This window comes from Macrobrachium rosenbergii, chromosome 42, assembly GCF_040412425.1.
Source record: "Macrobrachium rosenbergii isolate ZJJX-2024 chromosome 42, ASM4041242v1, whole genome shotgun sequence".
NCBI classification, from domain to species: Eukaryota; Metazoa; Arthropoda; class Malacostraca; order Decapoda; family Palaemonidae; genus Macrobrachium; species Macrobrachium rosenbergii.
This window is the reverse complement of record NC_089782.1, coordinates 19,198,122-19,210,621: the sequence shown is the minus strand read 5'-3', so window position 1 is coordinate 19,210,621 and position 12,500 is coordinate 19,198,122. Positions and strand designations below refer to the sequence as shown.

General features: G+C 38.9%; 1 protein-coding gene across 1 annotated transcript in view; it reads left to right on the top strand.

Moving 5' to 3' along the window:
* The window catches only part of LOC136828022 (uncharacterized), a 56,714-nt gene extending 51,118 nt beyond the window's left edge, over positions 1-5,596 (top strand). Inside the window, 2 exon segments of the mRNA XM_067085658.1 lie at positions 2,484-4,295; positions 4,298-5,596. Coding sequence (XP_066941759.1) covers positions 2,507-4,295; positions 4,298-5,460 — 2,952 coding nt within the window. The 5' untranslated portion in view covers positions 2,484-2,506 and the 3' untranslated portion in view covers positions 5,461-5,596.
* The last annotated feature ends 6,904 nt before the right edge of the window (positions 5,597-12,500 follow it).

Genomic DNA, 12,500 nt, shown 5'->3' with positions numbered 1-12,500 from the left:
CAGTTATGGACTTAGGCCTGCCATTTCTCTGTTAAGAATACCCCTCTCTCTCTCTCTCAGAAATGGACTTAGGCCTGCCGTTCCTCTGATGAGAACCTCTCTCTCTCTCTCTCTCTCTCTCTCTCTCTCTCTCTCTCAGATATGGACTTAGGCCTGCCGTTTCTCTGATGAGAATCTCTCTCTCTCTCTCTCTCTTTCTCTCTCTTAGATATGGACCTAGGCCTGCCATTTCTCTGTTAAGAATCCCTCTCTCTCTCTCTCAGATATGGACGTAGGCCTGCCGTCTCCCTGATAAGAAAAGGGACTGGGTATATAACAGTAGGCTTAAAAAATACATTAAATTTCCTGTTCGGTCAAAAAGGGGACGAGAACCGAATGATCAGCGGCTTTGCAAAGACGGTCTTCGATTTCCTCTCAACTGAAAAGACTTCCTTGTTTTTGTCGCTGCCGTTGAGTAGGCCTCATGGTGAACTGAATAATGAGGAAGAAGAAGAAGAATCAAGGGAAAACGCTCTGTTGTTGTCTAAGGCACGCGAGCGGTCTGTATAGAACCAGCGGTCTGGGTGGTCTTGTTTTGCTCAGTATTAGCATATTGCATGTCCCCAATGTATGTATATATATGTGTGTATTATATCTATGTGTATATTATATATATTATTTATTTATTTATTACCGAGAAAGGAGACCAAGAGAGAAGGACCGTTGCCTGTGCAATAATATAACTGTAATGGTAAAAAGATAGAGAAGGGAACACAAATATATGTATATATAGAAAGTGTTAAAATATTAAACTCAAAAGAATGTAATCAATGTAATCATAGTAAGTGTTAAAGCATCTAAACTTGAAACTTGTTAAGCTTTTGATACTTAAAAACCTCGATTTTTAATAAGTATGCTACGCTCGTAGAAACACGTACTTAAATACTAGATTTAAACAAAAGTTTTTCAAGGTTATAGGCGAATGACGCATCCACAATAACGAAGTCAGAGTGAGAGGGGGCGGGGGGCAAGAGAGAGAGAGAGAGAGTAGAGAAAAGTTTTCTAGGACACGTCACCATTAGATTGCTATAACTGTCGGGATTCAAATGTTCCCAATGCAAGCGCCGTTGGAGGAGATCCTTAGTATTATTTTTTATTTTATTATTTTTCCATTATTGTTTATTTATTCTTTTTTTTAATATATTTATACATAACTCGATATACATAACTCGTGTATACGAGCGATGGATGTATTTTTGTATATAAAGTATGAGTTCGTTTTTGTATGATTATCTCTGAGAACATATGTAACGCTTTTCTTTTACCGGTTTACATACTTCAAGTGTATGAGTGATTTTATATTTTTATATTGTTCGTAAGTAATGAAACTACTGTATAAAAGGTTTATTAATGGGCGTCTCTGTTTTGTTTAGATACTAGATTCATTAGAGGGTAGCTTGGAGCATGTTAGGCTTGTCATTCTTTACTGGTCCACATAACTCGTGTATGTGAATACTGTATTTTTTAGCGCATTATCTATATGCATGTATTTATATTTATTGTACCTAGTTTGTTTTGTAAGTTGACTTATATACGAATGCATATTCATACTGTCTTTAGCCATAGTTTTGGTATAAGCTTCATAGGTCTTTCAAGAACATTTTTCCTAGCTTTCATTAACATTCTCTCTCTCTCTCTCTCTCTCTCTCTCTCTCTCTCTCTCTCTCTCTCTCTCTCTCTGTTGTTACTCTGACTTCTCATTCTGCACATTGTGGTACATAAAAGTCCATTGTGTTCCTGAAACACACGCATTGTATCAAGAATGTCCGTTATTGCAGATGCTGCGAATCGCGAGATGAAAGGGCGATTGAGGATTTGCCATCATTATTGACAGTGAATCGTTCTTTGTGCAGTTTTGCACAGAAAAGTTCTTCTTCAAGTTACAGTTAACGGATTTCCTTTGTTTGAACTGTACCCGTGAATACCTTGTCTTTGTTGCGAGTAAATTGACTATCTCTCTCTCTCTCTCTCTGGGTGTGTCTAAATGGTTTATACATACTTAGCTGACCATTGCTGGGATCGTATTTACTTTTGGACTATCGTTTACAAATCCACTTAGCCGGAAATGAAAACCAGCATTTCCATGGGTTTAGAAAAAGTGTAGGGTTAGTAACCTCACCCCTAAAGACTCGCTGAAATTCAGAAGGCTACGCACTTCTTGTGCTATTCACTCCTAAGGACACGAAGGACACAACCTTTGTAATTTCTACTTCAGGGTTTGATATTTGCGTGGTCTTCTCCAGGTCTTCACATTCTGTGTGTTACTATTTGTATACTGTAGTATATGGTTTCCAAAAATCTTAGGAATTTTGGATACGATAAATGACCATTGCGGTTTTGATACTTTAGTTTCTTAGATGACCAGTTATTTTCCATAATTTTGCATATTTACTTGTATGTATTTAAATTTTCGTAACAATAATATCCTTCTCTTTTCTTTACAGACTGTGTCTGAATCATTACAACAATGGATGATGTCTTCGGCAATTCAAGCAGCGAGACTGTGATGGAGGCTGACTTGTCGAAGGTGCTGGCAAATATCAATCAGAATATTGCGGATTTACAGTACTTAGAGTTACAGCTCCCTCCAGAAGCAATGGAATCCGCCCAGGCTCCCCAGACTCGTTGCCTTTCCGCTGCAGCCCAACCCCAGGTCAAGGCCAGCTTTCAAGAAGTCGCAGCTGGCAATGTCAATCTACCTGTACATCACCACACCCAAGAGCCTGTTAAGCAAATAGCTTTTACCCGGTCGAGTGTGGTTACTCACAAGAATGGCCCAACAACCAACCTAGCTCACATTGTTAATCAGCCCTCTGGAAAGACATCTGGTTTGCCTCTTCCTGCACAGGGTATGCTTACACCAAAGGATGCAGAGGGGCAGTTTGCTGTACCTAGTGTTGTTCCAAGGAGCACTGTTGCCCATGTCCCAGTAATCACAAGTGTTGGTCAAAACCAGGGTGAAGGACCCCAACCACAGCCAAGATACTTATTAGAGACGGTTGGAAAAGGAGGTAGCCTGAGGCATACACAGTCTGCTGTCGTAGAGAAACGATTCTATGATCAAAGTGTGAGGCCCCGGGCACAAAGCACTGGTGCTACTACAACTCACGCCAACTATCAGCATGTTCAGTATCGTGTAGAATATCATAACTTGAATTTCCACACTGATCACCATTCACATGGCCAGAGTGAACATAGGTATGTTAACTTAAATCCAAATTCCCATCAGATATTGCAGAGAGAGCAACAGTTAATACGTCCTAAGTCTCAGTATGACAACATGCCTGGTCCAGGTGCTCAGGCTCTACCAGCATCAGTTAAGCACTTGCCATCACAACATGCTCCACCTGTCCTTCCACCAGATTCTGCTTTGCCCACAATAAGTGAAGTAGGGTTTCACCCTATGCAGATGCCACAGTATGTCAATATTCCCACCCGCAATTATGCTCCAGCTTCACCTCTGCAGAAGTTAGCTGTAACATTAGAAACAGGTAGTAGTAACAGTGCACCATCTACTCCCAGAGGGGGAGGAGGAGCAGTAGTAGCAGCGGCTCCACCACCACGGTTCCACCACAGTTATATCGAATTATGGACTGGTGCCAAAGAAGAAAGAGATTCTCTTAGTGACAGTGAATGTGAGGAACTAAAGCGTTCATTCCAAGAACCTCAGACTCCTGTAGGACCTTCTCCAGGATATGTTGAGATGAGTTCTCCATATGTCAAAAGTCCTCAAGTTGCTAGTCCCTTTAATGGATCAGTACTTGCTGATCTTGCCACCAAGTTGGCGTCGTATGCTGGTCATCAGCCTAGGAATATATTTTGTCCATTTTGCCCACGGTATTTTGGCTATGAAAAGAGCCTGGGAAGTCATATCCACAAACAACACAAGGAAGAACTCAACTCTATGGTGGATAGCAAACCAGGGGAAGTGAAAATTCAGTTTTGTCCAATTTGTCAGGCTCGATTTTTCAATGTCTCTGTCTTACCAAAACATTTGATAGACTTCCACAGAGCATCAGTCGTTGAGATTTTAGAGAAGAAAAATTGCATCATGTCTGATACATCAGGTATACAGTGCCCATTTTGTATAAAGAAAGTTCCTCATGGCAAAACTGGGGAACAGGTGTTGCTGTATCATATGCAGCAGTTGCACTTAAGTGATTTTGAGAAAATGGTTCAGTCTAAATTCCAGCCTTATTCTGGCAATAGCAATCGGGATTCACTCAAGAGTATTTCTTCCACAGATGTTTCAAAGTTATAGCTTTCCAACCAGGTATCACCTCAACCCCTGGACTTAGTAACAAGTTGAGTTCAATGCATATTCTGTCGGCTGATTCAAAGAGAAACATGGAAGCCCTCAATTTAGATGCTACCTGGTCTTCTCATCAAGGCATTCTGAAGTCTCCCATGACCCTACAACAACAGCCAGCCAAAACTAATCCAAATAATGAAAAAGAAGAGACAGACAAGGAAGTGAAAAAGCAGCTTCCTACTTCTGTCAGCAAGGGAATCTTACGTAATAAGAGTGAATTTATCAGAAAACCGAGCGTTAAGAGAGAACTCCGTTTCAGTGTACCACCAGTAACTAGTGAAGAGGTGTTTGTGCCCGAGTCTCCAGAGCATTGCACCCCAGAGCGTATTATGGAACACCAACAGCAGAACAACTTAAATCAGATACAGCAAATGGAAAATCAGCGAAAGGAAGCAACTGCAACTGGAGTTCAGAGAACCATACCTATACGAATAGACAGCCTGTCTGCTGCAGATTTCATGGACTTGAATGATAAGGCCGGAGGTGAGCGGAAGAGACGACGACTGGGCCTTGGCATTCGTTCGCGAAAGGCATTCAAGAAGAAGGACAAGGAGAACATCAGTGAAAGAGATCTTAGTAACCGAAAATCAGGTGCAAGTAAGTTAGTGGATAATGCAAAGAAGCTGATCACTGAAGGTTCTCACACAGGGAAGGAGGTGGTTCCTACTAAGCACACCAGGACGTTCCGCCGGCCGAAACCTGTACCGGTTCCACGGGTGCCAGAGCTTCCACCACCAATGGAGACAAATGGTTGTCACAGTGTTGAGGAAATGATGCAGATCGCTTGCAATCAGAGAACCGCTGACAGCGAAGCATCGAATATATCTCCCTTCACACATCTCAAGCTGTATTCTCCGCTGCGCATGTTCCGGTGCAGCAGCTGCCACGTGAAGTTCTGCGACAATGAGTCTCTCAGCGGCCACATTGGTTCCAGACACCGTGGGTTGCTACACATTCTGAGACCCCAGTACAGCTGTGGCGTCTGCTCTGCTAGATTCTACGAAAACAAGTATCTCGTTAAACACTGTCTTCAGCACCACACTTCGCTCTTGGAGATAAGAAGCCCAACTAAGCACAAAATATCGATCTACAGATTTACACAAACTTAAAATTCAGAGCACTCTTTCTTTGCTGTTGTATAATTGAAAGTTTTTTCATAGCCAAACTTACTGTTGTTAACAAAAGTATATATGGTATTAACCCTCGTAATGTATGATGAGGGCTTGATACAAAAAATAATTAACAAATTTATCTCACCTTAAGCATGTATGCCCACAAGAATTGATAGGCATTTATAATGCAATGTTTAACTTCAATTAAATACGAAATATTGTTCTCAAATTCAATTTTTTCCATTTTTTTTATTGGGGTCCTTATACGAGGACCTAAATATTGTTGAATGCTTTGTTATAAATGTATTTTTATTGCGCATTTCCAGTTAGCAACGACTTTGTGAAAAGGTAAATCCTTTAATCAGTAAATGAAGTGAAGTGCTTATGTAAATTTTGTACATTAATAAATTAGCAAATGAAATTTCTTCTGTAGTCTGTACCATATTCTTCTGTGTCATAATTTCTGGTCATTAAGTGTTGCATTTGGAATTCTTATTGTAATTAGAGTTTATTTTATGTCAATATATGGTGTTACTCTTAGATACTATAGGAATCATATTTTGTACAGATAATTATTGTTATATCACAAATAAGTACCTTATAAGCATATAAGCAGCTCGCACTCAGTGATTGGGTTCATTGCCGTGTTTGAGCTGCGGAATATTAAAAGACTTGAATTTGAAATGTTTGTTTCAATTACAGTACATGTTACTTTAAGTGCAACCTGAGCTTTATTTTCTAAGTTTATTTTGACTGGCGCCTTTTGGCCCTTAATTAGTTCATCCTTCCCTCAAACCTCCTCTGGTTTTTATTTTTCAGTTAATTTTGAGCTTTTTGTTCTTCACATTTCCTCTCCATTCAATCTATTAAATGTTTACATCATTCATGACTCCAAATAAGCAGAAAGAATCTGTCAATTATTTGGTCTTCAATGTTAATGTATACTGTATCTTCCTTTTACAATCAATACAGATAATTTATGCTCGAAGTCTCCCACAATCGCATCTTTTGAAATTCCAAATTAAACAAAAATAAAGCTTTCTTAGTTTAGACTTCCATAGCTTATGTTATTATGGATGTCAATGCCAGGACTTGTTCCTTCAGAAACGGAAAGCTTGGTGAAAAAAAGGCCCAGGATCAAGAAGAGAACTCAGAGCCAAGACTGAAAAGCTATTGTAACAGGAGCTGTGGCAGTTCAGGATCTGGTAACTTTGGTTAATACTTCATAGCAGACAATGGTAACATTGGTTAGTGTCACCAGTTGCATAAGTCAACCTACAATATTGTTACCTAAGGCCACCTACCAACCACAGATAGATGTGCAAGTTGAGAACGGTATAATTAACATGAGATTCTATTGAACGAGTACCCCAATTACGCAAGTACTGATCATGATGACAGGAATAGTCAACATACTAATGGTTTAAAAGAATATGAAGTAAGGGCCAGAGTTTGATATCCTGGAAGCTAATATATATATATATATATATATATATATATATATATATATATATTTATTTATATATATATACATTTATATAAAATATATATATATATATATATATATATATATATATATATATATATATATATATATATATATATATATATATATATATATGAACAAATCAACACATGAGCACGTATTTCACAGAAATAAATTTCTGACTCACATGGGGAGCGAATCCAGGTCTCTTAAATTAAAGGCAAGGGTGCTACCAAATGACCCACACAAGCCTTAAAAGAAGGCGGAATCCAAATACTTCAATACCTGAGGTTTTTCTTGGGCAAGCGACATGGGTTCGAATCCCGATATGAAAAAAAATACATGCAGTATATATACATATATATGTGTATGTTATATAATTCTATCCATGCATTATCGCCGATGAGAATATTATTCAGGTTTTTTTTAAATTTCTACCCACGATGGCGTTCATGGAGAATAAAATTGGTTGTCATCTAAAGCAGCTTGACCATCACCCCTAGTCCCTCTTGTGCATTTCACAAACGTACTAGATAAATCCAGAACATGGGCCCACCCAAACAAACTTCCCTGGATACTCCTTTTCTTATAGTTTCTAAAGACGAGTATGAATTTCCAGCCTGTATTTTTTGTTATGCAAATATACTTTCAAATACTCAGGGCTTCACGAACAATCCCAACTGATCGTTAATCACCTCGAAGTAGCTCATGCACAATTTAGCCTAAAGCTTCACTGAGATCAAGTAAAACTGTAATACCACATTTCCAACAGAAATTTTATAACAGACCTTACAGTAGTCTTTGTAGAACAGAATTGTTTATACGGTGACAGACTGGCCGGTAAAACATCTACCCTTTCCAAGTGAGTAACTGTTTGTTCAAGAATTAAAATCATTCTAGCATTTTGGACGTGAACGACAAGCTCAAAACAGTCCTGATAATTATGTGCATCTCTCACAAATGGTCTAACAATAGCCAGAATTCAAAAGACGTGAGAAAAAAATAACGACCTTCCTATCCAAGAGCAGTTACGATACGGAATGAAAGGCACCCACCGAAGAGCTGATGGGAAGGCGCCCAAAAAGAACCCAAAGATGATTATGTGATGATGGAACCAATAAAGATAAAGTTAAGAAATGGAACCTTCTGGATTTCTGTTGAAATTTTAACCTCTCATCTTAATTTTTTCTGCATCATTATCAATAAGTTTTCGAAAGTTTCCGGCACCAACCTGTTCGTTCATCGGTGATTTCTTCCAGGGTCGCTTCGTCCACTCAACAGTACCAGTTCGACCATAGTCGAATTTGGCCATCATCATTTTGGTGTAGTCTTACATGGGAAACACTTTGTTCCATTCTTTTTTATCTTGGGGCGTAAATGACCAGTGAAATCAGTAAGAATAAGAATGTACAGTAAAAGAGAGTGCACGGACCTTCACCTCCTTGCGAATGAAAAAGTGAGTTTACGATATGAATGATTACTCTAGTTGTAAAATTATTGCCAGAAGTAAAACTTCAAGTAGAAAAGAATATAGATGCTTTTGTTGGCGACCCTCTGTATTATTTGCCGTAGCTTATAATTTTCTGAAATAATTAACTATTCTGCGTCATAACAGTTTTAGAATGGATATATCCTTCATTCCTTTAATATTTCCTAAGTGTCCGGATCTTTATAGAACCTAGAAAACTTACTGAACAGTATGAGTGCCTTTTGCTCGAAAGGTCGTCTTCCAGAGTATCTATCGTGCCTTGACTCCATTATCCAGTGGATTCATTCTTGCTCCCACAAGTAGTTACTCTTTTTTATGTTAAACACGTCTCAATGAGGTTTTACATACTTCGCTTTATTTCATTCTTTATCGCGACGAGGACCACGACAACACTTTAAACCCATCCAGAAATCAAGGCCTATAAATTTGCATTAGGCCATAGGAGGTCTGGCGTAAATCTTAATAGGACATAATTAGGCCCAGAAGTTGACAGAACTGAATATAGGCCTATCTAGTATAAAAGGAAACTGACTATTGTGCGTAAGCTTTCAATCCTGTGAATCTGAATGAAGTCGGTTTCTACATTTAAACTACTTGGTGTTGCTGTTCTGGATTTCTCCCCTATTACTAGTTGTGGTCAGTTAATAACTGAACCCACACCAATCTGGCAACCGTCTTGCCCTTTTATTCACAGATGTAACAGGGACTGCGTCGTGTGGAGTGGGTTCGCACGGTGGGTTCATCTGAGCATTGTTTGATTAAGGGTGATATGGAGATCTTGATGTTCGCTTTTCGAGAAAGATATTCTTGAAATCCCCAGCCAATTCGAATATTTTTCACCGTGATGTCATTGAGCTCAGGTGGAACGATATTAATAAAAGTCCGATTATTATTGAGCGTTTGAATAATACACCTTAGGGCTGTTACTGAGAGAAGTCCTCCTAAAATCCTTTTAAGTTTCGTCTCAGAGATAAGCCATTGTTTACTGCCGCATTTAAGCTTGCCAACGATGAAAAACAGGAAGTTTATTATTTATGGAGGAACAGTCGATCTGACTTTCTGTGGCGTAATTTTATGGAGCTTAGAAGTCAATCTCCGGTTGTCTATGAGAAAGCTGGGAGAGCTTATAACAAGGGTGTAAAGGAGATCTTGTTCTCCTGTGGTGATGGCCATAAGTGGTTGTTTACTTTCAAGTCACCACTTTGGAGTTGATTTAAGCATGCCTCCCCTTGTAGGGAGTTGGTGGAACTGCCCTAAACAGAAGGCAGAACTCTTGGCTCAAGTCTTTGTGAGCAAATAGTGTGATTCATCTTTGGTGTTGCTTCAGATATGCTTTCCAGAGTCTAGGCTGTGTTCAATGGGTTTCAGGCCTAGAGAATTCGAAACTTTGTTTCAGAGCCTTGATAGTTATGACGGCATAGCCCCCTTAAAAAAGAAAGACTGCCGATTTAATTGGTCCTAAGAAAACTACTATTTTCAGAAGGTTAATAGGAGTTGCAAGTTTCCCTCTGTTTGGAGGAAGGGAAACGTTGCTGAATTACCCGAGGGACCGTCTTCATGCCCCTATGAGTATAGGCCGATTTCAGTTACCCCTGTTTTATATAAGGCTTTTGAGAAGCTGTCTCTAAGCATCTTTGTAGGTTTGTTGGAGATGATAATCTGCTACCAGTATTACAGTTTGCCCTTGGTACTTGTGATGCACTCTTGTCAATATCCACCGTCTTGCAGAGTGCTACTGATGAAGGTGCAGAGGCACGCATTGTCGGTGTTAATTATAGTGCAGCCTTTAACCGTGAGAATCATGAAGCACTTATCTACAGGCTAAAATTATTGGGAATTGGTGGATCTTTTATTGATATTTCAAATGAATTTAACAGGCAGAAGCCAAAGGGACTGTGCTGATGGCCAGTGTAGTAGCTTTTGCAGTGTCATTTCAGGTGTTCCTCATGGTAATGTTCTTGAACCTTTGCTTTTAAGTATCTATACTAGAGAAAACACTGATTGCATGAAGATGCTACTCTTCTAACTGTTGTTCCTTCGCACCTCGACCTGTGTTGCAGAATCCTTAAATAGACATCTGGCACGTATCCATGAGTGGAGTAGGCTTAGGGGCATGAAGCTTAACCCTTCTAAAGCTTAAAGTATGATAATTAGTCGATCCAGAACATTTTTTCATTTGCATCCTGATTTACATTTAACTGGTACGGTGTTAAATATCAATGACTCCTAAGATCTTAGGTGTAACCTTTGATAAGAAATTTACTTTTGAGAAGCAGATACGTAATATTGCTTATTTCTCAAAAAGTTGGTATCTTGCGGAAATGTTTAAGAATTTTTCAGGATAAATCTTTTACATCTTAGTGTTATAACTCTTTTCCTCATCCTTGTTTGGAGTACTTTCATCTCGAACTCTTGGATAGAGTTATGCTATCAGTCAAGTTTATTTTGCCAACTCTTAATGTTGACTTATAACATAGACGTAAAGTGAGTTGATATGAATGTTGCATAAAATGTACTACAACAACAAACATCCTCTGTACTCTTCTTTACCTGACCTCGCTGTTTCTGCTCGCAACATGGGCAGGCTGCTGCTGCAAACATAGTGTCGTTTTCTAGCATCGGGTTTAATCAAGACCACCGAGAGACTCGGTGGTCTCGGCTTAATACCGCTCAGTTAGCTAGCTTTATCTTGGCTACAACTAACATGTGGAATAGCTTGCCGAGTGCAGTTGTGTAATCATCTGGTCTCCAGATATTTAAGCGAGGAGCAAATTCATTTCTGCACTCCACTGACGTCTCCTGAATTTCAGGTGTAACTGTTTTATTTCCTATTCTCTCATATTTATTTATTTATCACCCTTTCCTATAACTTTTCTCTCTCCGTAGGATGATTTCCCTTTGGAGCCTTGTTGGGTTTAAAATCTGCTGAATCTGGCCATAAGGGTTTTCAGCTGAAGATAAAGGGAGAAAGAAGAAATTCTCATTAAAAGTATGCACCAGAGAGGACATCGTTCACAGAAGCTGAATCAACAGTTATTCATTTCTAAAATATGAATCAAGCGATGATGGTCATGGGTTAAATTAATGGAAAAGCAAAGATAGTAACATTATGTGGCACTTGTGTGATAATTATAATCTATAAACCTTAAAACTATATATGACTTCTTTAAACTGAAATTTTCACTTCGAGAGATCGATCACTTAGAATAGTTACCCAGAAAAAATATCGTAAATTTAGTTTTCTTTGGAAACTAAGGGTACGAGATGGAACCGTTTTCTATCATAGACCTGTACTGATATGGAAGTAAAAATAAACAATTCGAGATAATTTAGCTCCGAATAGCATAGGACGTGAGCTTCATTAAGACATAGCCAAAACTCTTGAATCTATCAAAATGAAATTTTCTGTATAATCGAAGATACACAATAAAGATGGATATCGGATCAAGATAATCATGTATCTTGTGCAGTTCCCCTACTGTTAAATTTTGTTGCAAATTTATCACGAGTGGTACATTACACGTAGATAAACTTATATGACCGATGTTACAAGGCAAAGGCTATCTTAGTAGCGTTGTTGGATCTGGGCAAAGCAGTGCACTGAACCCATACCCACCAACCCATAAATGTAAATAACACTGCAAACGGTTAATAGGCTAACCCTTTAGATTTATTGGTACTTTCAACAAAAGCAAATATTATAAGTCAGTGTTTATTTAAAGAACATGCTGTAAACCGAAGATTATCCACTCTTCCAAGATACCTCTCGTGTACAATATGGTAACATTGGCCCCTGAGTGCCTATGCCTAAGACTGCCCGGTTCACCATATGCTCAAATCTCTTCCTTTATTACAAAAAGTTGGAATTCCTAGATTATTCAGTTCGGTGGGAGTGTCGCATTTCGGTATATAATAGGGCCCTTTGCGATAATGTTCTCTAGAATACGTTTTTTTTACAACTTGGGGAGGAGAGAGGAGAGAGAAAGAGAGAGAGAAGGGCGGGGGAGTGCAAAAATAAACACAAGTGATAGTAGAGTATAATTTGCCGTTAAGCAAGATGAA